Here is a 25,536-nt window from a genome sequence, read left to right as displayed (position 1 = left end):
ACTATTCCAATACACTATTAAAATGTCCTAAAATATTTAGACTACTAATATGAAAAATAAGTACTAAAATATGGCTTAGCTGGGTTTGGAATACCTTGGTAAATATAGATCAACACAGCAATAATTGCTTAGTTTTGCACACAAATTACAACATGTAAATTGGTTTCTAATACCTTTCTCAAATTATGAAATGGCTAAAATGATAGAAAGAAGATAATGTGAGAAAATACAAGTGTAGTTTTATCTTTCCAACCACTTTAGTGTGTAACATAACGATTATTCAGAAACGTATTATTCAGAAATGCTAACCTCTAGAGGAGAGTCTGGTTCATCCAGGATGCTCTTTTCACTCTGTATCCGCTGCATCGTTCCTGTAGAACTGGGGTCCATTATCAGCACGTTCTGACTACCAGCTCTGCCGAACTTACAGTCACTCTTTCTGGAGTCAGTCGTCCTACACACCTCGTAATTGTACACATGTGGCAGAGTCCCTGTCCCCAAAGTGTCTGAGTAACGTGGTGGATAATATGGAATGACGGGCAGGTTGGAGTGATACAGGATGCGAGACTGTCTCCACCTGTAGATTTTGACTGATATAATAACCACTAAACACGTGATGAAGAGGAAGGAAACTACAGCCAGAGCCAAGACTAAGTAAAAAGTCAGGTTGTCATTGTACTCCTTGTCGTGGGTCAACTCAGTGAACTCCGACAGCACTTCAGGGAAGCTGTCCGCCACCGCCACGTTAACAACGACTGTAGCTGAACGGGAAGGCTGCCCGTTGTCCTCCACTATAACAGTCAGTCTTTGCTTGACAGCATCTTTATCAGTGACTTGGCGGATAGTTCTGATTTCTCCATTCTGTAAGCCCACTTCAAACAGCGCCCTGTCTGTGGCTTTCTGCAGTTTATAGGAGAGCCAGGCGTTCTGTCCAGAGTCCACATCAACAGCCACCACTTTAGTCACCAGATAGCCCACATCTGCTGAACGAGGCACCATTTCAGCCACCAGAGAGCCACCAGTCTGGACTGGGTACAGAACCTGAGGAGGGTTGTCGTTCTGGTCCTGGATCATTATTTTCACAGTCACGTTGCTGCTGAGTGGAGGAGAGCCTCCATCCTGCGCTTTTACGCGGAAGTGGAAGTCTTTGATCTGCTCGTAGTCAAAAGAGCGCACTGCATGGATGACTCCACTATCAGCACTAACGGACACATATGAGGAGACTGGCACTCCGTTAACGGAGGAGTCCTCCAGTATGTAAGAAACACGGGCATTCTGGTTCCAGTCAGCGTCTGTGGCTTTGACTGTGAATATAGAGAGAATTGGTGTATTGTTTTCTACAATGTAGGCCTCATATGAGCTCCTCTCAAAAACAGGTGCGTTATCATTAACGTCTGAGATCTGTAAGGTGAGAGTGACGCTGCTGGAGAGGGAGGGCACTCCCTCATCAGAGCAGGTCACAGTGATATTATAGTTAGAGGCTCTCTCTCTGTCTAAATCACTGTCTGTCACTAAACTATAGAAATTGTTAGATGTAAATTTAATTTCAAATGGAATATTTTCATTTATCACGCAATTCACTTTCCCATTATTTTCAGAATCAGGGTCATTTACGCTCATTAAAGCTATTACTGTCTTGCGGGCTGAGTCCTCCGGTATTGAGCCTGACGCTGAAATCATATTTACAACGGGTCTATTGTCATTCACGTCAATTACATCAATGATTAGTTTACTTGAGTCAGAGAGTCCACCTTGATCGATTGCTTCTATGTCTATATTATAATTTTTTTCAATTTCGTAGTCAATCAGACGATCTAATATCACATCACCTTCATTATTAATATGAAATAACTTTGAAACTGTATCCATGCTATTTCCGATTACATAGGTCACCTCTCCATTTGTGCCTTTGTCTGCGTCAGAAGCCGTGACCTTAGTAACAAGTGTTCCCTTAACAGAGTTTTCCGTAATACTTGCTTTGTAAACGGGTTTACTAAAAACAGGTGCATTATCGTTTACATCTAACACGGTAACATAGATTTTCATTGTTCCTGTCATTTGCGGTTCACCTCCATCTTCCGCAGTCAAAACTAAAGATATATGTTCTTGTTTCTCTCGGTCCAATGGCTTCTGTAAAATCATTTCTACTTTCTTGCTTCCATCACTTTGTGCGTGCAATTTAAGAACAAAATTGTCACTCGGCTTAAGAGTGTATCTCTGCAGTCCATTCAGTCCGATATCTGGGTCTATTGCTTTTTCTAGCATAAACTTAGAGCCGACGATCGCTGATTCGCTGATTTCAAACACTCTCTCCTCCTTTTGGAAAACTGGAGCATTATCATTAACATCGGTAATTTCAACCGTAACTGGGAATAATTCCAGTGGGCTCTCTAACGTTATTTGAAAATGTAAAGCACAAGGCGTTGTCTGTCTGCACAGGACTTCGCGGTCTATTTTTTCTTTAATGAGGAGGACTCCTCTTTCTCTATTCAGCTCGATGTACTGAACGCTGTCTCCGGTATAGAGACGAGCTTTACCTGACCTAAGACGTTTGACATCTAAACCTAAATCTTGGGCTATATTGCCCACCAAAGATCCTTTCGCCATTTCTTCTGGAACTGAATAGCTAACCTGCCCGACCACATAACTGAGGCAGAAAATGGAGATTATCAGTACTTGCCGTTCCATTGTTCTGTCCGACACCGCTGTCACACCACAGTTATGTTGTTTTATTCCGTTTAACGATTAAAATTCCACCAAAATGAATAGAAAAGATAAAAAGGAATCTGTTTTAATCCACCCGTTACAGTAGGAATCCGTTTTAAGGTGCCTGTGATTTTGATCTGATTCCTAAACTGTGCGTCCTACGTCTGAGTATGCTTCGTAATATGCCGGGATGCTGACTGGATGGATGTGTTATTAAAGAGAGTCAATAACTTGACACATTGTGCAACAGCGGCGCGATGAGTTCACAAGGTGAAAGTACACGAGGCAAACAGTAGAAGAAGAAGGACAAAAAAGAAGCAGAAAAAAGAAAGCGCGTGTCTATAATGAAAATGAGGAGGATGACAGAAAAACCAAACGGCGTTTTCTCATCTTAAGCAACACTGGAATGAACGTAACAATGGAAATTCATTCACACAGAATGAAAACGAGAGATTGTTGAAAAAAAAAAAAAGAATTTACAAGAGGCGCATAAAAAGGACTAACAATGTAGAACTGTGCCCTATTTGTCACTGTCCACGGTGCTGAATCGCTGTTGGACTCGCGTTTATTTTTCACAGAATAGTACCTCACGCATACACGCAGATTAAAAAATATATATTAAACCCAAAAGACAGACCTCTATAGCAGAGTCTGGTTCATCCAGAAACACAAGTCTGGTGCAGACATCTTGATGCATGCTCAATCATCCAGGTAAGCAAATCCTCAAAAGTTAATTCTGTTCATCTGGACATAACGTTTTCAGTGGGACAAACGTTTCGTCACTCATCAGTCTCAGCTGACTGCAGATTTCCCCAATCTTATAAGCAGTACATTTGCATAATGACTGAAACTAGCACCACTGAAGGAACAATGGGCTGGGAGGTTCGTTCCTAGGAACTGAAGAAGTCACTTGGATGAGCGACAAAACCTTTCTCCCACTGAAACGCTACGTCAAGATGAACAGAATCACCGATCTGGTTCAGACAGAAAAAAAGTTAACACTTCAAAGTTGGCCAAATCATTTTTAACTAACCTCCAGAGGAGAGTCAGAAGAATCTCACAAAAGTTGAAAACCATCCCCAAATAATGTTAAATACGTAGCAGTTTTTTCATAACAAACTAAATGATATACTTATACATGTTACTCTCTAAGGTGCTGAAGAAAACAAAGATTAACTAAAATAACAAGTTATTGTCCAGGGTGTACCCCGCCTCTCGGCTTATGACAGCTGGGATAAGGTTCAGCACCCCCGCAACCCCGAAAAGGATAAGCGGAAGCGAATAGATGTATGTATGTAGAAAGACGACAAAAGTGTAAATACCCAGAAAGCCACTTAAATTTAAATGGTGTGTATAACATTGTATATAAAAACTGTCTAAAATAAAAGAAGATTCTCACAAAAGTTGAAAACGATCCTCAGATCACATTAAATACGTAGCAGTCTTTTTCATATCAAGCTAAATTATATCGTTACATGTTGCTCTCCAAGGTGCTGAAAAAAAAGAAAGACTAACTAAAATAACAAGTTATAAAGATATATTGTGCCATTTGTGATGTAATAATTATTCTAACCTCTAGAGGAGAGTCTGGTTCATCCAGGATGCTCTTTTCACTCTGTATCCGCTGCATCGTTCCTGTAGAACTGGGGTCCATTATCAGCACGTTCTGACTACCAGCTCTGCCGAACTTACAGTCACTCTTTCTGGAGTCAGTCGTCCTGCACACCTCGTAATTGTACACATGTGGCAGAGTCCCTTTGCCCAAAGTGTCTGAGTAACGTGGTGGATAATATGGAATGACAGGCAGGTTGGAGTGATACAGGATGCGAGACTGTCTCCACCTGTAGATTTTGACTGATATAATAACCACTAAACACGTGATGAAGAGGAAGGAAACTACAGCCAGAGCCAAGACTAAGTAAAAAGTCAGGTTGTCATTGTACTCCTTGTCGTGGGTCAACTCAGTGAACTCCGACAGCACTTCAGGGAAGCTGTCCGCCACCGCCACGTTAACAATGACTGTAGCAGAACGAGAGGGCTGTCCGTTGTCCTCCACTATAACAGTCAGTCTTTGTTTGACAGCATCTTTATCAGTGACTTGGCGGATAGTTCTGATTTCTCCATTCTGTAAGCCCACTTCAAACAGCGCCCTGTCTGTGGCTTTCTGCAGTTTATAGGAGAGCCAGGCATTCTGTCCAGAGTCCACATCAACAGCCACCACTTTAGTCACCAGATAGCCCACATCTGCTGAACGAGGCACCATTTCAGCCACCAGAGAGCCACCAGTCTGGACTGGGTACAGAACCTGAGGGGGGTTGTCGTTCTGGTCTTGGATCATTATTTTCACAGTCACGTTGCTGCTGAGTGGAGGAGAGCCTCCATCCTGCGCTTTTACGCTGAAGTGGAAATCTTTGATCTGCTCGTAGTCAAAAGAGCGCACTGCATGGATGACTCCACTATCAGCACTAACGGACACATACGAGGAGACTGGCACCCCGTTAACGGAGGAGTCCTCCAGTATGTAAGAAACACGGGCATTCTGATTCCAGTCAGCGTCTGTTGCTTTGACTGTGAATATAGAGAGACCTGGTGTGTTGTTTTCTACAATATAGGCCTCATATGAGCTTCTCTCAAAGACAGGTGCGTTATCATTAACGTCTGAGATCTGTAAGGTGAGAGTGACACTGCTGGAAAGAGAGGGCACTCCCTCATCAGTGCAGGTCACAGTGATATTATAATGAGACGCAACTTCTCTGTCTAAAGCAACCTCTGTCAGCAAATTGTAAAAGCCATTCATGGTATTAAGTATTTTAAAAGGAGCATTATCATTAATATTACACTTCACCTCTCCATTCCTGTCAGAGTCAGGGTCATTCACGCTTAGCATTGCAATTACAGTACTCTCAGGCGAGTCTTCTAAAATGGCATCTGACTTAGAGAGTATTTTCAGCTGAGGGCTGTTGTCATTGACATCAGTAACATCTAAGAGAATCTTACTGGAATCAGAGAGCCCACCATTGTCCGTAGCTTCTATATCTATTTGGAAGAGCTTCGTTTTTTCATAGTCTATTTGACCGATCACGATAACCTCTCCAGTTTTTCTATCAATCTGAAATAAATCGGACAAACGACGTTTGCTGTTTGAAATTGCGTATGATATTTCCCCGTTAGAGCCTCCATCTTTGTCAGATGCTCTAACAGTTATAACGCTGGTTCCAGCCGGTGAATTCTCGGTTATTGTTGCTTTATATACTGGCTTAGTGAAAATTGGTGCATTGTCGTTTGCATCCAATACGTTAACAGTGATCTGCATTGTACCTGACATACGCGGCTGCCCGCCATCCTGAGCAGTTAATAATAACAATATATGTTGTTCTTGCTCTCGATCCAGAGGCTTCTGTAGAATCATTTCCACCTTCTTACTCCCATCCGCTTGGTTCTCTAATTTCAGCGCAAAGTTGTTTGTTGGATTAAGGGAATAGCTCTGGAGACCATTTGTACCGATGTCAGCATCGATGGCTTTCTCCAGCACAAATTTAGACCCAATGATGGTTGACTCGCTGATTTCGAAGCGCTTTTCGCTCGATGCAAAGCTGGGAGCATTGTCATTAATATCTGTGATTTCTATTGTTATTCGAAACAGTTCCATCGGATTTTCCAGAATCATCTGTAAAAGTAAAGCACAGGGCGTCGTGTCGCCACACAGCGTTTCTCTGTCTATCCTTTCTTTTATAAGGAGGACACCACGGTCTCTATTCAGCTCAATATATTCGGCACTATCTCCAGAATGAACGCGCGCTCTGCCGGATTTCAGCCTTTTAATGTCTAAACCTAAATCCTGAGCCACATTACACACTAAAGACCCTTTCTCCATTTCCTCAGGAATGGAGTAACTGACCTGCCCGAACACCGAGGTGAGAAAGAAAACCAAGAAGAACAACAGTACTTGCCGCCTCATTGCTTTGCAGGGATAATCCTGTGTCCTTTTAATAAAACTGCAATCCACACGAATCATGATAATAATTCCGACCATATCTCAAAGACAGTTTCAGCGAAAAAAGAATAACTTTTCGATCTCCGTAAGCGGTATTCCTTATAAAAGAGAACAGGCGGTTACTGTGCGTTTCATTGTCTACCAGTGTGCAAATCTAAAGGGGAGGTACAATTTTCAGCGTTGACGAATGCTGCCATACTCGAGCCAATAGCGGCCCTTTCTGTTCAACAGACCAAACAGCAAAATCTGGAATGAGGATGATGATGATGATGCTCATAGAAAACAAAAACAACAACTATTATTATTATTATTATTATTATTATTATTATTATTATTATTATGACGACTAGTAAACTTTAAAGCTTTTAGATAATCTAACCTGTTACAGATTAGATTATATTACACAACTGACAATGTAACCATTTAAGTGTTTTAATAATTAAAACTAATGCCTCATACCTCATGCCTAATAGGTTCAAAGGTTAGTGACTTTATGTAAGCATATTCACTGGTGGGGTTGTGGCTCCTCCAACACCAACGGCCGTGGCAGGCTAAACATGAGGATACTGACTACACGCAACAATAAACACATAAAATGCACCTCTGAGCTATTTGTTCCTTTTATTCCACATTGTACTGTCCAAACCCACAACTCAGTACATTGGATCAAATGTATTACAAATGCAGAGACTGCACAAACAAACATGACTGCAACTGACAAAATATTACACCAATTGTTATGTCAAACTGCAACATCAGACTACGGCATCAACTAGTGCATTAAACTATACATCAAGCTGCGGTCAATAGAAAGTTTCCCGTAATGCTCACCCTACCTTTCTGCTCATCAAACAGCAGGTGCTGTGAACAGGTGAGTGCAACGACATTTATCATCTAATACACACCCATGAGTCACGCCCCACAACCGTGCACCAATACAGTGTGTGAACTTAAACCAACCCTCTTAATCCAAAAAAGGAAAGACTAACATATGGCTCCTACAGGTAGTAATGCTAAAACTCCAAAGACAAGCACATGGAATATATGCAGTCTGTACTGATTGACACTGACATGTGGTAACAAAACAAATAAGAAAGCACAAATGAACCTAGATACTGAAAAAGTCATAAGCCACTTGACAGATCGAAAACAGTGCAAAGATTCCAAAAGTATGAAATATCAGCATGTAAGTCTAACCTCAAGAGGAGAGTCTGGTTCATCCAGGATACTCTTTTCACTCTGTATCCGCTGCATCGTTCCTGTAGAACTGGGGTCCATTATCAGCACGTTCTGACTACCAGCTCTGCCGAACTTACAGTCACTCTTTCTGGAGTCAGTCGTCCTGCACACCTCGTAGTTGTACACATGTGGCAGAGTCCCTGTCCCCAAAGTGTCTGAGTAACGTGGTGGATAATATGGAATGACAGGGAGGTTGGAGTGATACAGGATGCGAGACTGTCTCCACCTGTAGATTTTGACTGATATAATAACCACTAAACACGTGATGAAGAGGAAGGAAACTACAGCCAGAGCCAAGACTAAGTAAAAAGTCAGGTTGTCATTGTACTCCTTGTCGTGGGTCAACTCAGTGAACTCCGACAGCACTTCAGGGAAGCTGTCCGCCACCGCCACGTTAACAACAACTGTAGCTGAACGAGAGGGCTGTCCGTTGTCCTCCACTATAACAGTCAGTCTCTGTTTGACAGCATCTTTATCAGTGACTTGGCGGATAGTTCTGATTTCTCCATTCTGTAAGCCCACTTCAAACAGCGCCCTGTCTGTGGCTTTCTGCAGTTTATAGGAGAGCCAGGCATTCTGTCCAGAGTCCACATCAACAGCCACCACTTTAGTCACCAGATAGCCCACATCTGCTGAACGAGGCACCATTTCAGCCACCAGAGAGCCACCAGTCTGGACTGGGTACAGAACCTGAGGGGGGTTGTCGTTCTGGTCTTGGATCATTATTTTCACAGTCACGTTGCTGCTGAGTGGAGGAGAGCCTCCATCCTGTGCTCTTATGCGGAAGTGGAAGTCTTTGATCTGCTCGTAGTCAAAAGAGCGCACTGCATGGATGACTCCACTATCAGCACTAACGGACACATATGAGGAGACTGGCACTCCGTTAACGGAGGAGTCCTCCAGTATGTAAGAAACACGGGCATTCTGGTTCCAGTCAGCATCTGTGGCTTTCACTGTGAATATAGAGAGACCTGGTGTGTTGTTTTCTACAATGTAGGCCTCATATGAGCTCCTTTCAAAGACAGGTGCGTTATCATTAACGTCTGAGATGTGTAAGGTGAGAGTGACGCTGCTGGAGAGGGAGGGCACTCCCTCATCAGAGCAGGTCACAGTGATGTTATACTCAGAGGCTCTCTCTCTGTCTAAATCACTGTCTGTTACTAAACTGTAGAAATTATTAGATGCTGACTTAATAGACAAATGTGTATTATCATTGATAAAACAGTGGACTTTACCGTTTTCATTTGAATCTGGGTCTTGAACATTCATCATCGCAACAACAGTGTTAGGTTTAGAGTGTTCAGATATCATATTTGATTTTGACATTATATTAATCGTTGGCTTGTTGTCGTTTATATCCACCACTTCAACGATAACTTTGCACGAATCTGTAAGTCCACCATCATCACTTGCACGTATGTTAATATGGTAATTTCGTGCATTTTCATAATCAATTTTTCCAATTAATTTTATTTCTCCGCTTTCTTCATGTATCTGAAACAAGGCATGCGCTTGATCTAAACTGTTTGTAATGGAATATTTTATTCTACCATTTGATCCATGATCTGCATCTGACGCACTAACACTCGTGACAACTGTCCCTTCCGGGGCGTTTTCAAAAACAGTGGCTGTGTAGGTGGACTGCGTGAAGACAGGCGCATTATCATTAACATCTAATACCGTGATGAAAATTCGAATTGTACCTGACATTTGCGGATCTCCGCCATCAAAGGCTGTTAGAACTAGTGATATCGACTCTTCCTTTTCTCTGTCAAGAGGCTTCTGTAAAATCATTTCAGCCTTTTCCGTTCCACTACCTTGACTGTCCCCTTTCAGTACAAAATTATCGGTAGGTTTAAGCTCATATTTCTGAAGACCATTTTTGCCGACATCAAGATCAATTGCTCTGTCCAGAACAAATTTTCCTCCGATTACAGCAGATTCACTGATTTTAAAGGTTACCTCGCTTTTCTCAAAGGTGGGGGGGTTGTCATTTATGTCTATAATCTCGACTGTGACACTGTAAAACTCCATAGGGTTTTCTAAAATGATCTGAAAATGTAAAGCACAAGGTGTTGTCTGCCTGCAAATCGCTTCTCTGTCGATCCTCTCTTTGATTAGAAGAAGTCCGCGTTCCCCGTTTAGCTCAATATATTCCACACCGTCTCCCGTATAAACGCGAGCTCTTCCAGATTTCAGTCGTTTTGTATCCAAACCCAAATCTTGGGCAATATTACCGACTAAAGAGCCACTCGGCATCTCCTCGGGAATAGAGTAGCTGATTTGGCCGATGACTGGACCGAGATAAAAGACCAAGGAAAACAACAGCGCTTGCCATTTCATTGTTCTGTTCGAACTGTTCCCTTGGAAAATTAGCAGGAAAAAACTATTATCCACAATTACCGAATGTCCCTTACAGGTGATAAAACACAGACATCACTCCGAAACCATTTGAATCGGTTAAAGAAAGGTTGAAAACGGCTCTAGTTAAAATGATCTCCGACGTTTGAACACGACGTCTTTCTCTCTGTGATATCATTATGGCGAGCGAGGTTTCTCTTTAAATGTGCCCTGAAATATCAACACACTGGCCAACAGCGGCCCTACGAGTACATAATTAGGAACTACAGAAAACGCCTGGGAAACTAAAGGAAAAGCCTGTTGTGCACGAAGGCTTATTGTTTTTACAAATACCAGGATAACACAGCCCATAAAAGAGTTAACGTCTGCAACACTAGAGAATACTAGTTCCCTTATAAAGTATTTTAGTTGAACAGATAACAGAGTCTATATTCTTTACGTATACCACTGAACTGAACTATTAAGTCATGATGATATGTGACGAGTTGCTTAAAAATACTGTCACAAATTCAACAAAGCGAAATACATGACATAGATAGCTCCCCCACCCCCGCCAAGTTTATATTGAGTTACAGTCTTTCGACGTGTCTTGGCAAAAAGAGACGAAACGATTTATGTTCAAATTTTACACCATCACCAATAACTAAACGTCAAATACTAATATACCTTCACATGTTGACAAAACATCAATACGTTAAGATAGACACCCATTGTCAAAAGCGATGGAACAAGTAACGTGCCTCTGTCCATGGTGCTGACTCTTGACTAGCGCTAGTTGGTTCTTAGTAAAAACTATGAGGAACAGAAAAAAAAGTTTACGCTTCAAAATTGGCAAGATCATTATATAACTAACCTCTAGAGGAGAGTCTGATTCATCCAGGATGCTCTTTTCACTCTGTATCCGCTGCATCGTTCCTGTAGAACTGGGGTCCATTATCAGCACGTTCTGACTACCAGCTCTGCCGAACTTACAGTCACTCTTTCTGGAGTCAGTCGTCCTGCACACCTCGTAATTGTAAACATGTGGCAGAGTCCCTGTGCCCAAAGTGTCTGAGTAACGTGGTGGATAATATGGAATGACAGGCAGGTTGGAGTGGTACAGGATGCGAGACTGTCTCCACCTGTAGATTTTGACTGATATAATAACCACTAAACACGTGATGAAGAGGAAGGAAACTACAGCCAGAGCCAAGACTAAGTAAAAAGTCAGGTTGTCATTGTACTCCTTGTCGTGTGTCAACTCAGTGAACTCCGACAGCACTTCAGGGAAGCTGTCCGCCACCGCCACGTTAACAACAACTGTAGCTGAACGAGAAGGCTGTCCGTTGTCCTCCACTATAACAGTCAGTCTTTGTTTGACAGCATCTTTATCAGTGACTTGGCGGATAGTTCTGATTTCTCCATTCTGTAAGCCCACTTCAAACAGCGCCCTGTCTGTGGCTTTCTGCAGTTTATAGGAGAGCCAGGCATTCTGTCCAGAGTCCACATCAACAGCCACCACTTTAGTCACCAGATAACCCACATCTGCTGAACGAGGCACCATTTCAGCCACCAGAGATCCACCAGTCTGGACTGGGTACAGAACCTGAGGGGGGTTGTCGTTCTGGTCCTGGATCATTATTTTCACAGTCACGTTGCTGCTGAGTGGAGGAGAGCCTCCATCCTGCGCTTTTACGAGGAAGTGGAAATCTTTGATCTGCTCGTAGTCAAAAGAGCGCACTGCATGGATGACTCCACTATCAGCACTAACGGACACATACGAGGAGACTGGCACTCCGTTAACGGAGGAGTCCTCCAGTATGTAAGAAACACGAGCATTCTGGTTCCAGTCAGCGTCTGTGGCTTTCACTGTGAATATAGAGAGACCAGGTGTATTGTTTTCTACAATGTAGGCCTCATATGAGCTCCTCTCAAAGACAGGTGCGTTATCATTAACGTCTGAGATCTGTAAGGTGAGAGTGACGCTGCTGGAGAGGGAGGGCACTCCCTCATCAGAGCAGGTCACAGTGATATTATATTGCGAAGCCATTTCTCTGTCTAAAGCAACCTCCATAACTAGGGTATAAAACCCATTTATAGTAGTCTGTATTTTGAAGGGAATGCTATCATTTATATCACACACAACATTCCCGTTATTCTCGGAATCTGGATCGTTTATGCTTAACATAGCAATTACAGTATTTGTTGGTGAGTTCTCTGATATGGACTCTGATTTAGAAACGATGTTTATTTGAGGACTATTGTCATTTACATCAATGAGATCAACTATCACTTTCGCTGAATCAGAGAGCCCACCGCTGTCTACAACTTCAATATCAATTTGATAAGAGTTTGCTTTTTCATAATCTATTTCCCCGACTAGGATAATTTCACCAGTCTTTGGATTGATATTAAACAGTTCAGATAGAACACGTTTGCTTGTAGATATCAGATATGATAATTCTCCGTTTGAACCGATGTCTTTATCAGATGCACTTACAGTTGTAACACTGGTGCCTTTAGGAGAATTTTCCTGCAGTTTTGCTCTATATAACGGTTTGGCAAATGTCGGTGCATTATCATTCACATCTAATACAGTGACAAATATCTGCATTGTCCCTGACATCTGCGGCTCTCCTCCATCCATGGCAGTTAACAGCAGGGACAAATAATCCTTCTTTTCTCGGTCTAAAGGCTTCTGTAGAGCCATTTGCACCTTTTTACTGCCGTCTGGCTGACTTTCTAGTTTTAATACAAAATGATCACTTGGAGCAAGTGAGTACTGTTGTAAACCATTCATCCCTATGTCGGAATCTAATGCTTTCTCTAACACGAATTTCGATCCTATCACAGCGGACTCACTAATTTCAAAACGTTTTTCTGAATTGGTAAACGTGGGGGTATTATCATTTATGTCCGTAACCTCCACTGTTACACGAAACAGTTCCATTGGATTTTCCAAAATTAGCTGGAAATGTAAGGCACAAGGCGTCGTCTCTCCGCATAAAGCCTCTCTGTCTATCCGCTGCTGGACAAGCAGGACCCCCCTTTCTTTATTCAGCCCGATGTATTCTACACCGCCGCCCGTGTAAACGCGAGCGTTACCTGATTTCAACCTTTTAAGATCTAAACCTAAATCATGAGCTATGTTTCCAACTACAGAGCCTTTGGCCATTTCTTCGGGAATGGAGTAGCTGACCTGCCCGAGCACGTATTTGAGACATAGGGCTGAGAGAAACAACAGTACTTGCCGTCTCATTGTTCTGCACGACCCGATTTCCGTTCCTTCTCCACTAAAAAAAGAAGCATTTGTCATGGAGAGAATATGAAGACAGAAAAAAAATCGTTCGCATTCCAATTATAAGAATCAAACGGTGTAAGCAGGTATAGAATTCCTTGCAGTGCTTCTTATAAACCCGAACAGTCTTTCTGTCTGTACGTCGAATATTTCCACGCAAAAGGGAAGACACAGAGGAATAAAAAACATCCAGCCAAATCGCAACACCCTTGCCAACAGCGACCCTTTGAGTTAAAAATACAAATTACAACATTCATTCTCAAAAACAATGAATTCAGTGTAAAGCCACGCTATTAAGGCTCATCTAAACCTCGAGTATCCTAAATTTAAAGATTTTAGGATATCTGCAGCTTACAGCATATATCGTTTAATTATATATTGAAACATCTTAGTAAAAAATTACATTGTGCAATTACAAAATAAATATATCCTAAATTAAAGCTGACACGAATTACAGAAATTAAGTCCAGTCTTAATGAAAAGGACTCTGGAATGCTGAAGTTGAAAAATTAAGGTGTCGCTGTCTGTGGTGCTGAACTGCGATGTAAGTTGATAAAAACTTTGCAACGCATCAACGCTAAAAGATACTGGTTATGTTTAAAATTGTAACTGTAACTGATGTAGTTTCCTAACATCTAATGGAATGTCTGTCTATTTACCTCCAGAATATCATGAAGCATAAAAGGCAGAAAAAAAACATGTATCATTTCATGAGGCTAACCTCTAGAGGAGAGTCTGGTTCATCCAGGATGCTCTTTTCACTCTGTATCCGCTGCATCGTTCCTGTAGAACTGGGGTCCATTATCAGCACGTTCTGACTACCAGCTCTGCCGAACTTACAGTCACTCTTTCTGGAGTCAGTCGTCCTGCACACCTCGTAATTGTACACATGTGGCAGAGTCCCTGTCCCCAAAGTGTCTGAGTAACGTGGTGGATAATATGGAATGACAGGCAGGTTGGAGTGATACAGGATGCGAGACTGTCTCCACCTGTAGATTTTGACTGATATAATAACCACTAAACACGTGATGAAGAGGAAGGAAACTACAGCCAGAGCCAAGACTAAGTAAAAAGTCAGGTTGTCATTGTACTCCTTGTCGTGCGTCAACTCAGTGAACTCCGACAGCACTCCAGGGAAGCTGTCCGCCACCGCCACGTTAACAATGACTGTAGCTGAACGAGAGGGCTGCCCGTTGTCCTCCACTATAACAGTCAGTCTTTGTTTGACAGCATCTTTATCAGTGACTTGGCGGATAGTTCTGATTTCTCCATTCTGTAAGCCCACTTCAAACAGCGCCCTGTCTGTGGCTTTCTGCAGTTTATAGGAGAGCCAGGCATTCTGTCCAGAGTCCACATCAACAGCCACCACTTTAGTCACCAGATAGCCCACATCTGCTGAACGAGGCACCATTTCAGCCACCAGAGAGCCACCAGTCTGGACTGGGTACAGAACCTGAGGGGGGTTGTCGTTCTGGTCCTGGATCATTATTTTCACAGTCACGTTGCTGCTGAGTGGAGGAGAGCCTCCATCCTGCGCTTTTACGCGGAAGTGGAAATCTTTGATCTGTTCGTAGTCAAAAGAGCGCACTGCATGGATGACTCCACTATCAGCACTAACGGACACATACGAGGAGACTGGCACTCCGTTAACGGAGGAGTCCTCCAGTATGTAAGAAACACGGGCATTCTGGTTCCAGTCAGCGTCTGTGGCTTTGACCGTGAATATAGAGAGACCTGGTGTGTTGTTTTCTATAATATAGGCCTCATATGAGCTCCTCTCAAAGACAGGTGCGTTGTCATTAACGTCTGAGATCTGTAAGGTGAGAGTGACGCTGCTGGAGAGGGAGGGCACTCCCTCATCAGAGCAGGTCACAGTGATGTTATAGTTAGAGGCTCTCTCTCTGTCTAAATCACTGTCTGTAACTAGGCTAAAGAACTTTTTAGATGTTGATTTGATCAGAAATGGCACATGTCCTTCGATATTACATGCTACTTTGCCATTTTCACCAGAGTCGGGATCTTGAACATTGAAAATTGTTACAACTGTTTCTGGCCTTGAATTTTCTGATACGGAATTTGTTTTAGACATTATATTAATAGATGGGTGATTATCGTTTATGTCGGTTACTTCAACAAGAATTTTAGCTGAATCTGTTAGCCCCCCATCATCACTACCCTGTATATGTATTTCATAGAGCTGTGCCTTTTCATAATCAAGGTTTCCAGTTAGGGATACCTCACCACTTTCTTCGGCAATGTGAAACATTACAGGGACACCGTCTAACGTGTTTGTTATTGAATAAATAACCATCCCATAAGAACCTTCATCTGCATCTGTAGCACTAACAGTACACAAAATTGCACCCTTTGCAGCGTTCTCCATTATAGTGACCTTATAGACTTCCTGCGTAAATACTGGAGCATTGTCGTTGGCATCTAGCACGGAAATTTCTATTCGCACTGTTCCCGACAGCTGAGGCTCACCACCGTCAGCAGCTGTGAGAATTAAAGAGAGATGCTGTTGCGCCTCTCTGTCTAGATGTTTCTGCAGCACCATCTCCACCTTCTTACTCCCGTCTTGCTGATTTTGGAGTTTTAGATTAAAACTGTCCGTAGGTTGTAGCGAATAACTCTGCAATCCGTTCACACCTACGTCTGGATCCATTGCTCGCTCTAGCACAAATTTTGCTCCAATCACAGCCGACTCACTAATCCTAAATTTTATTTCATCCTTTTTGAAGCTCGGAGCATTGTCGTTAATGTCGTTAATTTCGACAGTAACGGTATAGAATTCAATCGGGTCTTCGAGTGTAATTTGAAGATGTAAAGCACAAGGTGTCGTCTGCCCGCAGAGCGTCTCTCTGTCAATTCTTTCTCTAACAAGCAGGACGCCTCTGTCTTTATTCAGCTCGACGTATTTTCCATTGTCTTCTGTATATATACGCGCCTTACCCGATTTTAGTCTCTTTACATTTATACCTAAATCCTGCGCTATATTACCAACTACAGAGCCTTTTGACATTTCCTCAGGAATCGAGTAAGCGACCTGCCCGAAAACTGTGCCGAGGGAAGAGACCGACACAAACAACAGTACTTGCCATCTCATTGTTCTGCCCGACATTTTCTCTTCGTTAAAAGCTGGAGAAAAAAGCCTGCTGTACTCAAAAGCGCCTGGTTTTCCCGAATAGATAGTACTCCAGAGGAAAACTGATTCTGTCCGCGTTTCTTGAACTCGAAATAAATAAACCACAGCGCGGATATCTCCAGTGTTTATCAGCTACGCCTGTGTGCTGCATGTGCGTCTCTTTCTGTGTTTAACGTATCAAATGAAGGGAAATTCTCTACACTAGTCAACAGCGGCCCTGAGAGTCCAAACATGTGCACTGCAGAAAATTACAACATCAGCTAGCAGGTCCAAAGTGAAAAAAATAAATAGGAGTTTAATTCATTACACAATAATAAAATATTTGTCTATAGGGGAGACCGGGGATAGTTGTAACGTGGGTCAGTTGTAACACTTCCAATTTCTCCAATCAGGGCTAAGTTTCAAATGATGTGACTCATCCTGTGCATGCCCAATTCAGTTCTGCTATCACACGTGAAAAATCAGCACATTTTGTCAAACACAGACAATTTAACATGAAAAAAAAAGTAATTTGTATGCCAAAAAGTAAGTTTTTCTACTTTATTTCAATTTGTGATAGCATTATCTGCTTTGCAGTTAAACTCATCAAACTTAAATTATGTTATTTGTATGTCTATGGGGATATATTCTGTGTAAGTCTTTAGTGCTAATGTTTTAGCCATTGGCTGTAATGTTAGCTAGTTCATGGCTATAGGAGTCTGGGTCAGTTGTAACAGCAACAGTCTGGGTTAGTTGTAACAATAATGCAGATGTTACAACATGCCACACTATTACTTTAACTTATATTAAACAAGTTGGGGCAACGACATCAGCAGAGAGAGGTTCACTGGTCGCATTTGTATATGCGGTTAATGCCATTGGCAACACAATTCCTCCACTGTTTGTGTTCCCACATTATGCAGACCTCTGTGTCAGAGATGGACCAGTAGGAAGTACTGGTAGTGGAAATAAATCAGGATGGGTGCAAGAAACAGATTCCCTCATCTTTCTGAAGCACTTTGCAAACCACACCAAGGTAAGCCATGATAAAAAGTAATGGAATTGCGATGCTAGTGAACAACTACATTTTTTCAGCTTCATTGTTATGTTCAAAATTGGTGCAAGAGTTGTAAGTTATAATGCCCACTGAGCCAATGAGGCCAAACTCAAGGAAGACCAACCAAAATTAATGAAATATTCAGTTGCAGAAAATTCCATAATATGTCTTTTTTGGGGGGTTGGAATATGTTCAAAAGCTAGATTTCTGCATTCTGTCACACACACACACATAGCTACATAAATGGATGTAAGTGCATTCATGTGTTGAATAAACAAAGATTACATGTTAATGTTTTGTTAGTACCCTTATTTCATTGTGTTACATTTTACCCCAGGATGTGTTACAACTAACCCAGACTATGGGATTAATTGTAACATTTCACTCTTCGTGTTTGAGACCATACCATGCAATGGGTAATTGTGCTGCAGAGAAAATAGCTGCATTATTTAATAGCAGAGACATGTAAATACTTTGCATTACATTTTGAATCCACTACCTTAAAAGAGCTTCAATTTACAGACAGAAATGTCAAAAATGTTACAACTATCCCCGGTCTCCCCTACTTATAACTCAAATACAAAATAATACAGAGGACAACCTCCCCACCTGCCTTGACATCTTATTCTGAAGGGTATATTTTGATTATTGTACAATGTCAAGTCATCTTTAATGACACAATACACTTTCCCTTGTAATATGACATGAGATTCTAAGGAACAGTAAAATAAGGTAAAGATCTAGTAACAATATATATCTGAAGTAAAGAGAACTTTATAAAAAAGATTACAAAAGTGATAGGGTGTATTTCTTTACCTGTTACACTTGCACCTTTTAAAATCTTCCTGTATAGATAGTGATTTGTGATAAAGCTGTCAAATACAAAATTACTTTAACCATGAAGTAAGGCTCCAAAATGATAAATACAGATAATGGAAAAAATGTAGTGATTACAAAGGAAAAAAAGGCCATTTTTTGCAAGTAATCATTCTACTTCAAGGGCTTTCCTGATCAATGAATGTGTATGCAGTTACTGCTAAAACACACCAGGGTGGAGACAGCTTTAGAAGAAGCACAAGACATAAACTGGTAATTATTTGATGAAGTTAATCTTCTCCTTTAGTAAACAATAAGAATAAGTAGTAATTTTCAAAACTGCATTGCACAGATCTCAGATGAAAGTAATTATTTGCTTAACACAACTTGAAAAGTATAAGTTTTCTGGAAGAAAAATTAAAACCAAGTGGGAGAATAGGTGATGATTAGCTTGTAATAAATAGTTTAAGTCTAAAAAGTATCAAAGGGAAGACCACCAGTAGACATTTTGTTGCTTCTCGTATTCCAAGCTGCCTGCTTTAATTTTTTGATCATAGTGTTTTAAGTTTTGTTTCAATAGTTAACTAAAGCTTGTTGTTAAAAAGTTGCTTTCAGAGCCGAAAGTTGCACTCTACTGCAATGTAAACAGTGCTGGTAGACATTTCAGTGAAACACAATCTGCAATTACAATGTTCCAAATACTTAAAAGGTTAGCATATTATTGAATAATTGTCAATAATTAATCCTGCTTTCTTGAAAAAAGTGCTGGAACAGGATGCTGATTATGGAGACTCTTTTCATATACTTAAACTAAAACTAAATTAGGGCTAAGATGACTTTGTTAGGTTTAGATAAAAGAGGGGGAACACATATAGATTATGGGATGAAAGGCTGATTCTGTTAAAGTGCAGAAGTGGTTTAATGAACAGTGAATTGTCATGGAAGAAATAAAATGTGCATTGCTAGCTCTCTGATAACCTCCAGAATACCATGCATGCAAAAATAACAGGCATTTAAAATCATTTGTAATTTCATGAGGCTAACCTCAAGAGGAGAGTCTGGTTCATCCAAGATGCTCTTTTCACTCTGTATCCGCTGCATCGTTCCTGTAGAACTGGGGTCCATTATCAACACGTTCTGACTACCAGCTCTGCCGAACTTACAGTCACTCTTTCTGGAGTCAGTCGTCCTGCACACCTCGTAATTGTACACATGTGGCAGAGTCCCTGTCCCCAAAGTGTCTGAGTAACGTGGTGGATAATATGGAATGACAGGCAGGCTGGAGTGATACAGGATGCGAGACTGTCTCCACCTGTAGATTTTGACTGATATAATAACCACTAAACACGTGATGAAGAGGAAGGAAACTACAGCCAGAGCCAAGACTAAGTAAAAAGTCAGGTTGTCATTGTACTCCTTGTCGTGGGTCAACTCAGTGAACTCCGACAGCACTTCAGGGAAGCTGTCCGCCACTGCCACGTTAACAATGACTGTAGCTGAACGAGAGGGCTGCCCGTTGTCCTCCACTATAACAGTCAGTCTTTGTTTGACAGCATCTTTATCAGTGACTTGGCGGATAGTTCTGATTTCTCCATTCTGTAAGCCCACTTCAAACAGCGCCCTGTCTGTGGCTTTCTGCAGTTTATAGGAGAGCCAGGCATTCTGTCCAGAGTCCACATCAACAGCCACCACTTTAGTCACCAGATAGCCCACATCTGCTGAACGAGGCACCATTTCAGCCACCAGAGAGCCACCAGTCTGGACTGGGTACAGAACCTGAGGGGGGTTGTCGTTCTGGTCCTGGATCATTATTTTCACAGTCACGTTGCTGCTGAGTGGAGGAGAGCCTCCATCCTGCGCTTTTACGCGGAAGTGGAAATCTTTGATCTGCTCGTAGTCAAAAGAGCGCACTGCATGGATGACTCCACTATCTGCACTAACGGACACATACGAGGAGACTGGCACTCCGTTAACGGAGGAGTCCTCCAGTATGTAAGAAACACGGGCATTCTGGTTCCAGTCAGCGTCTGTGGCTTTGACTGTGAATATCAAGAGACCTGGCGTATTGTTTTCTACAATGTAGGCCTCATATGAGCTCCTCTGAAAGACAGGCACGTTATCATTAACGTCTGAGATGTGTAAGGTTAGAGTAACGCTGCTGGAGAGGGACGGCACTCCCTCATCAGAGCAGGTCAAAGTGATCTTGTACTCAGAGGCTCTCTCTCTGTCTAAATCACTGTCTGTTACTAAACTGTAGAAATCATTTGAGGCAGCTGTAATAGTAAATGGTATGTTACTATTTAATCTGCAGTTTACCTGACCATTATTACTTGAATCTGAGTCATAGACACTGAACATAAGTATAACTGTATTATGGGGAGAGTTTTCAGGAATAGAATCTGATTTCGAAAGTATACTGATTACAGGCTCATTATCATTAATGTCAATAACATCAACTATAACCTTACTGGAATCAGAAAGACCACCACTGTCTTTGGCCTCAATATCAATTTGGTAATACTTGGCTTTTTCAAAGTCAACTTCACCAACTAATATTACTTCACCATTTTGATTTACTGTAAATATGTCAGATACACTATCAATTGTAGCTGATACTAAATAAGAAACATCCCCATTTGTCCCTTTATCTGCATCAGAAGCGCTCACTGTTGTCACTGTTGTTCCTTTCTGAGAGTTTTCGGCTATAGTCGCCTTGTAAACCGACTTCGTGAAAACCGGAGCGTTGTCATTTGCATCGAGTACGGTCACATAAATCTTCACCGTACCCGACATTTGAGGATCCCCTCCGTCTACGGCGTTTAACAACAATGATATTTGTTCCTCCTTTTCTCGATCTAGTGGCTTTTGTAAAACCATTTCAACCTTTTTCTGTCCATCAGCCTGATTTTCGATTTTCAGAACAAAGTTATCCGTAGGTCTCAGGCTATAATTTTTCAGGCCATTTATTCCAATATCTGCATCGACCGCTCTTTCTAACACGAATTTCGATCCTGTAACTGCGGATTCGCTTATTTCAAAACGTTTCTCATCGTTTTTAAAACTTGGACTGTTATCGTTTATATCAGTGATTTCGACCGTTATTCGAAAAAGCTCCATTGGGTTTTCTAGAATAATCTGCAAATGCAAAGCACAAGGCGTCGTCTGTCTGCAGAGTGACTCTCTGTCGATTCTCTCTTTGAGGAGGAGGACTCCTCTCTCCCTACTCAGCTCGATGTATTCTGCGCTGTCGCTCGTAAATATACGAGATTTACCTGACTTTAGTCTCCTCACATCTATGCCCAAATCTCGAGCTATATTTCCGACAACAGACCCCTTTGGCATTTCCTCCGGAATAGAGTAGCTCACTTGACCGACAACATAACCTACATAGAAGATCGAGATAAAAAACAGTACTTGCCGTCTCATTGTTCTGTTCAAAATATACGCTGCACCACAGAACATCTTTTGCAAAGGGAATCACGACAAAAAAATAATGTTTCCACACGAAAAGATATAGATAAAGGAACATATATCACTCCCAAACAGTGAAATAATAGTCCATCAGATCACTGTATCCATCTAAAAGATTCCCGGTCAGTGAACAGTGCTTTGTCTCCCTTCCTTTCTCTAAAATACGGACATGAAATGGGAGGATCTGCTTCAAATCCTGTCTACAGGATTGCAACACGTTGACCAACAGCGGCCCATTGAGTCCATAGAGCAGAACTACAAGAACAATAAAATTATTTAACTTAATATATTTCATAAAAATGTTATGAAAAAACACCTTAGAAGCTAAATGTCTAGAGGCCTGCACTGACGAACTAAAAAAGTCAAACAAATATATAGAAGACATCTTTTGATATATGCAACAAACAAAGGAACAAAAGATGGAGCAAGTATTAAATCTATTTTAAAGAGAAATGCGAGGAGGGACAAATGCTGTCTCTATCCGTGGTGCTGAAATCAGTAATAAACGATCAGATTATAATTGAAACAAGATATTTTGAAATAGTGATGTACAATTTCAAATGTGCTGTAGTTATCTCCATCCTATAAGCAGGAAAGTTGCATGTATTACAATAATATCACCGCATGAAAGCCGTTCACAACAGCAGTTAACTGACCTCAAGAGGAGAGTCTGGTTCATCCAGGATGCTCTTTTCACTCTGTATCCGCTGCATCGTTCCTGTAGAACTGGGGTCCATTATCAGCACGTTCTGACTACCAGCTCTGCCGAACTTACAGTCACTCTTTCTGGAGTCAGTCGTCCTGCACACCTCGTAATTGTACACATGTGGAAGAGTCCCTGTCCCCAAAGTGTCTGAGTAACGTGGTGGATAATATGGAATGACAGGCAGGTTGGAGTGATACAGGATGCGAGACTGTCTCCACCTGTAGATTTTGACTGATATAATAACCACTAAACACGTGATGAAGAGGAAGGAAACTACAGCCAGAGCCAAGACTAAGTAAAAAGTCAGGTTGTCATTGTACTCCTTGTCGTGTGTCAACTCAGTGAACTCCGACAGCACTTCAGGGAAGCTGTCCGCCACCGCCACGTTAACAACGACTGTAGCTGAACGAGAGGGCTGCCCGTTGTCCTCCACTATAACAGTCAGTCTTTGCTTGACAGCATCTTTATCAGTGACTTGGCGGATAGTTCTGATTTCTCCATTCTGTAAGCCCACTACAAACAGCGCCCTGTCTGTGGCTTTCTGCAGTTTATAGGAGAGCCAGGCATTCTGTCCAGAGTCCACATCAACAGCCACCACTTTCGTCACCAGATAGCCCACATCTGCTGAACGAGGCACCATTTCAGCCACCAGAGAGCCACCAGTCTGGACTGGGTACAGAACCTGAGGAGGGTTGTCGTTCTGGTCCTGGATCATTATTTTCACAGTCACGTTGCTGCTGAGTGGAGGAGAACCTCCATCCTGCGCTTTTACGCGGAAGTGGAAATCTTTGATCTGCTCGTAGTCAAAAGAGCGCACTGCATGGATGACTCCACTATCAGCACTAACGGACACATACGAGGAGACTGGCACTCCGTTAACGGAGGAGTCCTCAAGTATGTAAGAAACACGGGCGTTCTGGTTCCAGTCAGCGTCTGTGGCTTTGACTGTGAATATAGAGAGACCTGGTGTGTTGTTTTCTACAATGTAGGCCTCATATGAGCTCCTCTCAAAGACAGGTGCGTTATCATTAACGTCTGAGATCTGTAAGGTGAGAGTGACACTGCTGGAGAGGGAGGGCACTCCCTCATCAGAGCAGGTCACAGTGATGTTATATTCGGATGCTCTCTCTCTGTCTAAATCACTGTCTGTTATAATGCTGTAGAAGCTATTTGATGTACTCTCAATATTAAAAGGTACATTGTCATTTAGGAAACATTTAACTACTCCATTATCGTCTGAATCAGCATCATGCACGTTCATAACTGCAACAACGGTTTTTAAGGTGGAATCTTCTGGAACCGATTGAGTAGTCGACATTAAATCTATTATTGGGCTATTATCATTTACATCAGTAATATCAAAAATAATTTTACACGAGTCACTGAGTCCACCCTGATCTTTGGCTTTAATATTGAGCTGATAATGTTTCGATGTTTCATAATCTACATTTCCGATCAACCGCACTTCCCCGCTTGTCTCATGTATTTCAAATAAATCAAAAATTCCATCAATGTTATTTGATATCGAATATGTTACGAAACCATTTGTTCCTTCATCTTTATCGGTGGCTGTAACAGTAATCAGTTGGGTTCCTCTTGGAGAATTTTCCATTAAACTACTTTTGTACGTTGACTGTGTGAAAACAGGTGCGTTGTCATTGACATCTAATACAGTTACATGAATTTGCACTGTCCCCGAGAGCTGAGGTTCACCTCCGTCGACGGCTGTTAGTGTAAGAGTCAGCTGCTCCTCTTTCTCTCGATCAAGAGGTTTTTCCAAAACCATCTCTACTTCTTTCCCCCCATCAGTGTTGTCGTTGAGTTTCAAAGCAAAATTATCTGTTGGGTTAAGGGAGTAGCTTTTAAGCCCATTTATTCCAACGTCAGAATCCAGTGCTTTCTCTAATATAAATTTTGACCCCTTTACAGCCGACTCGCTTATTTCAAATACCATATCTTTCATTTTGAATATAGGGGCGTTGTCGTTTATATCTGTTATTTCTACAGTAACACGGTAGAACTCGATAGGATTTGCCAAAATCATTTGAAAGTGTAAAGCACAGGGAGTCGTTTGTTTGCATAAAGCCTCCCTGTCGATTCTCTCCTTGATAAGAAGCACCCCCCTTTCTTTATTCAGCTCAATGTATTCAGCGCTGTTTCCAACATGCAAGCGAGCTTTTCCCGTTTTCAACCGTTTTAGGTCCAAACCTAAATCTTGTGCTATCTTACCGACTAACGAGCCTTTTGACATTTCTTCTGGAACAGAATAGCTTACCTGCCCGAACACATAACAGAGAGAGAGCATTGAGAAAAACAGTATCACTTGCCATTTCATTGTTTCGGTCCAACGGCTTTGTAATATCATGACGAATCAAAGCAATCGAGAAAAAGAGCTAAATTCCACACACAGCTGGAGTAAAAATGAAAAAGCCACACAATAAAGGTCGATCAAAAAAACCGACTGCTAAAATGTCCGTGTAGGCTATATTATTCTCGGAAACCTGAAATGTCTACTGTGTCGACAATACTTCCTCCGATCTAAATTATCTGGGAGGTGCTGCTGTAATCAGCAGCAAAACTACCACAGACTAGCCAACAGCGTCTCTAGGAGTACAAAACATGACACTACACTACACTGATTTATGACAAGAAAATCAGTGCAAGGTTAAACAAATATTTGAGGTTTGAAAAACAAGCAAACAGACAAAAAATAGTACTGCTAAACCCAACTCGTCGAAGACAATTAAAAAAAAAAAATACTGAAATTGTTTAAAAAAGAAAAACA

At 41.7% G+C, this 25,536-nt stretch overlaps 5 protein-coding genes across 35 annotated transcripts in view; all 5 read right to left on the bottom strand.

The window, feature by feature from the left end:
- LOC147338018 (protocadherin gamma-C5-like) overlaps positions 1 to 25,536 on the bottom strand; it is a 308,494-nt gene that overhangs the window by 74,325 nt on the left and 208,633 nt on the right. The window contains exon 1 of one of the 31 annotated variants that reach the window (XM_086314311.1): positions 22,702 to 25,261. The exons of 28 other annotated variants lie outside the window; for them this stretch is intronic. In XM_086314311.1, the coding sequence (XP_086170437.1) occupies positions 22,702 to 25,116 (2,415 nt within the window). In that variant the 5' untranslated portion in view covers positions 25,117 to 25,261. Of the gene's footprint in view, positions 1 to 7,897; positions 10,777 to 22,701; positions 25,262 to 25,536 lie in introns of those variants that run through there. 2 more of the 31 variants (XM_086314438.1, XM_086314577.1) reach the window with 2 other exon arrangements.
- Positions 292 to 3,229, bottom strand: LOC147338045 (protocadherin beta-16-like). The gene has a single exon (XM_086263458.1). The coding sequence runs from the start codon at positions 2,686 to 2,688 to the stop codon at positions 292 to 294; it is 2,397 nt and encodes a 798-aa protein (XP_086119584.1). The 5' UTR covers positions 2,689 to 3,229.
- On the bottom strand, positions 3,597 to 6,942 carry LOC147338044 (protocadherin beta-16-like). The gene is made up of 2 exons (XM_086263376.1): positions 4,280 to 6,942; positions 3,597 to 3,680 (listed from the first exon to the last, which is right to left on the bottom strand). The coding sequence occupies exons 1-2, from the start codon at positions 6,737 to 6,739 to the stop codon at positions 3,597 to 3,599; spliced, it is 2,544 nt and encodes an 847-aa protein (XP_086119502.1). The 5' UTR covers positions 6,740 to 6,942.
- Positions 10,936 to 14,200, bottom strand: LOC147338043 (protocadherin beta-16-like). Its single transcript, XM_086263874.1, has one exon. It carries the CDS (start codon positions 13,593 to 13,595, stop codon positions 10,995 to 10,997), a length of 2,601 nt encoding a protein of 866 aa, XP_086120000.1. The 5' UTR covers positions 13,596 to 14,200; the 3' UTR covers positions 10,936 to 10,994.
- Positions 14,281 to 17,045, bottom strand: LOC147338042 (protocadherin gamma-A11-like). Its single transcript, XM_086263346.1, has one exon. It carries the CDS (start codon positions 16,696 to 16,698, stop codon positions 14,281 to 14,283), a length of 2,418 nt encoding a protein of 805 aa, XP_086119472.1. The 5' UTR covers positions 16,699 to 17,045.

Source organism: Aulonocara sp. 'chitande type north' Nkhata Bay, linkage group LG2 (genome assembly GCF_057382095.1).
Source record: "Aulonocara sp. 'chitande type north' Nkhata Bay isolate Kocher_YH1m ecotype deep benthic linkage group LG2, A_spYH_male_GT1.1, whole genome shotgun sequence".
In the NCBI taxonomy this organism is placed as follows: Eukaryota; Metazoa; Chordata; class Actinopteri; order Cichliformes; family Cichlidae; genus Aulonocara; species Aulonocara sp. 'chitande type north' Nkhata Bay.
This window is presented reverse-complemented; position numbering and strand designations above follow the sequence as displayed.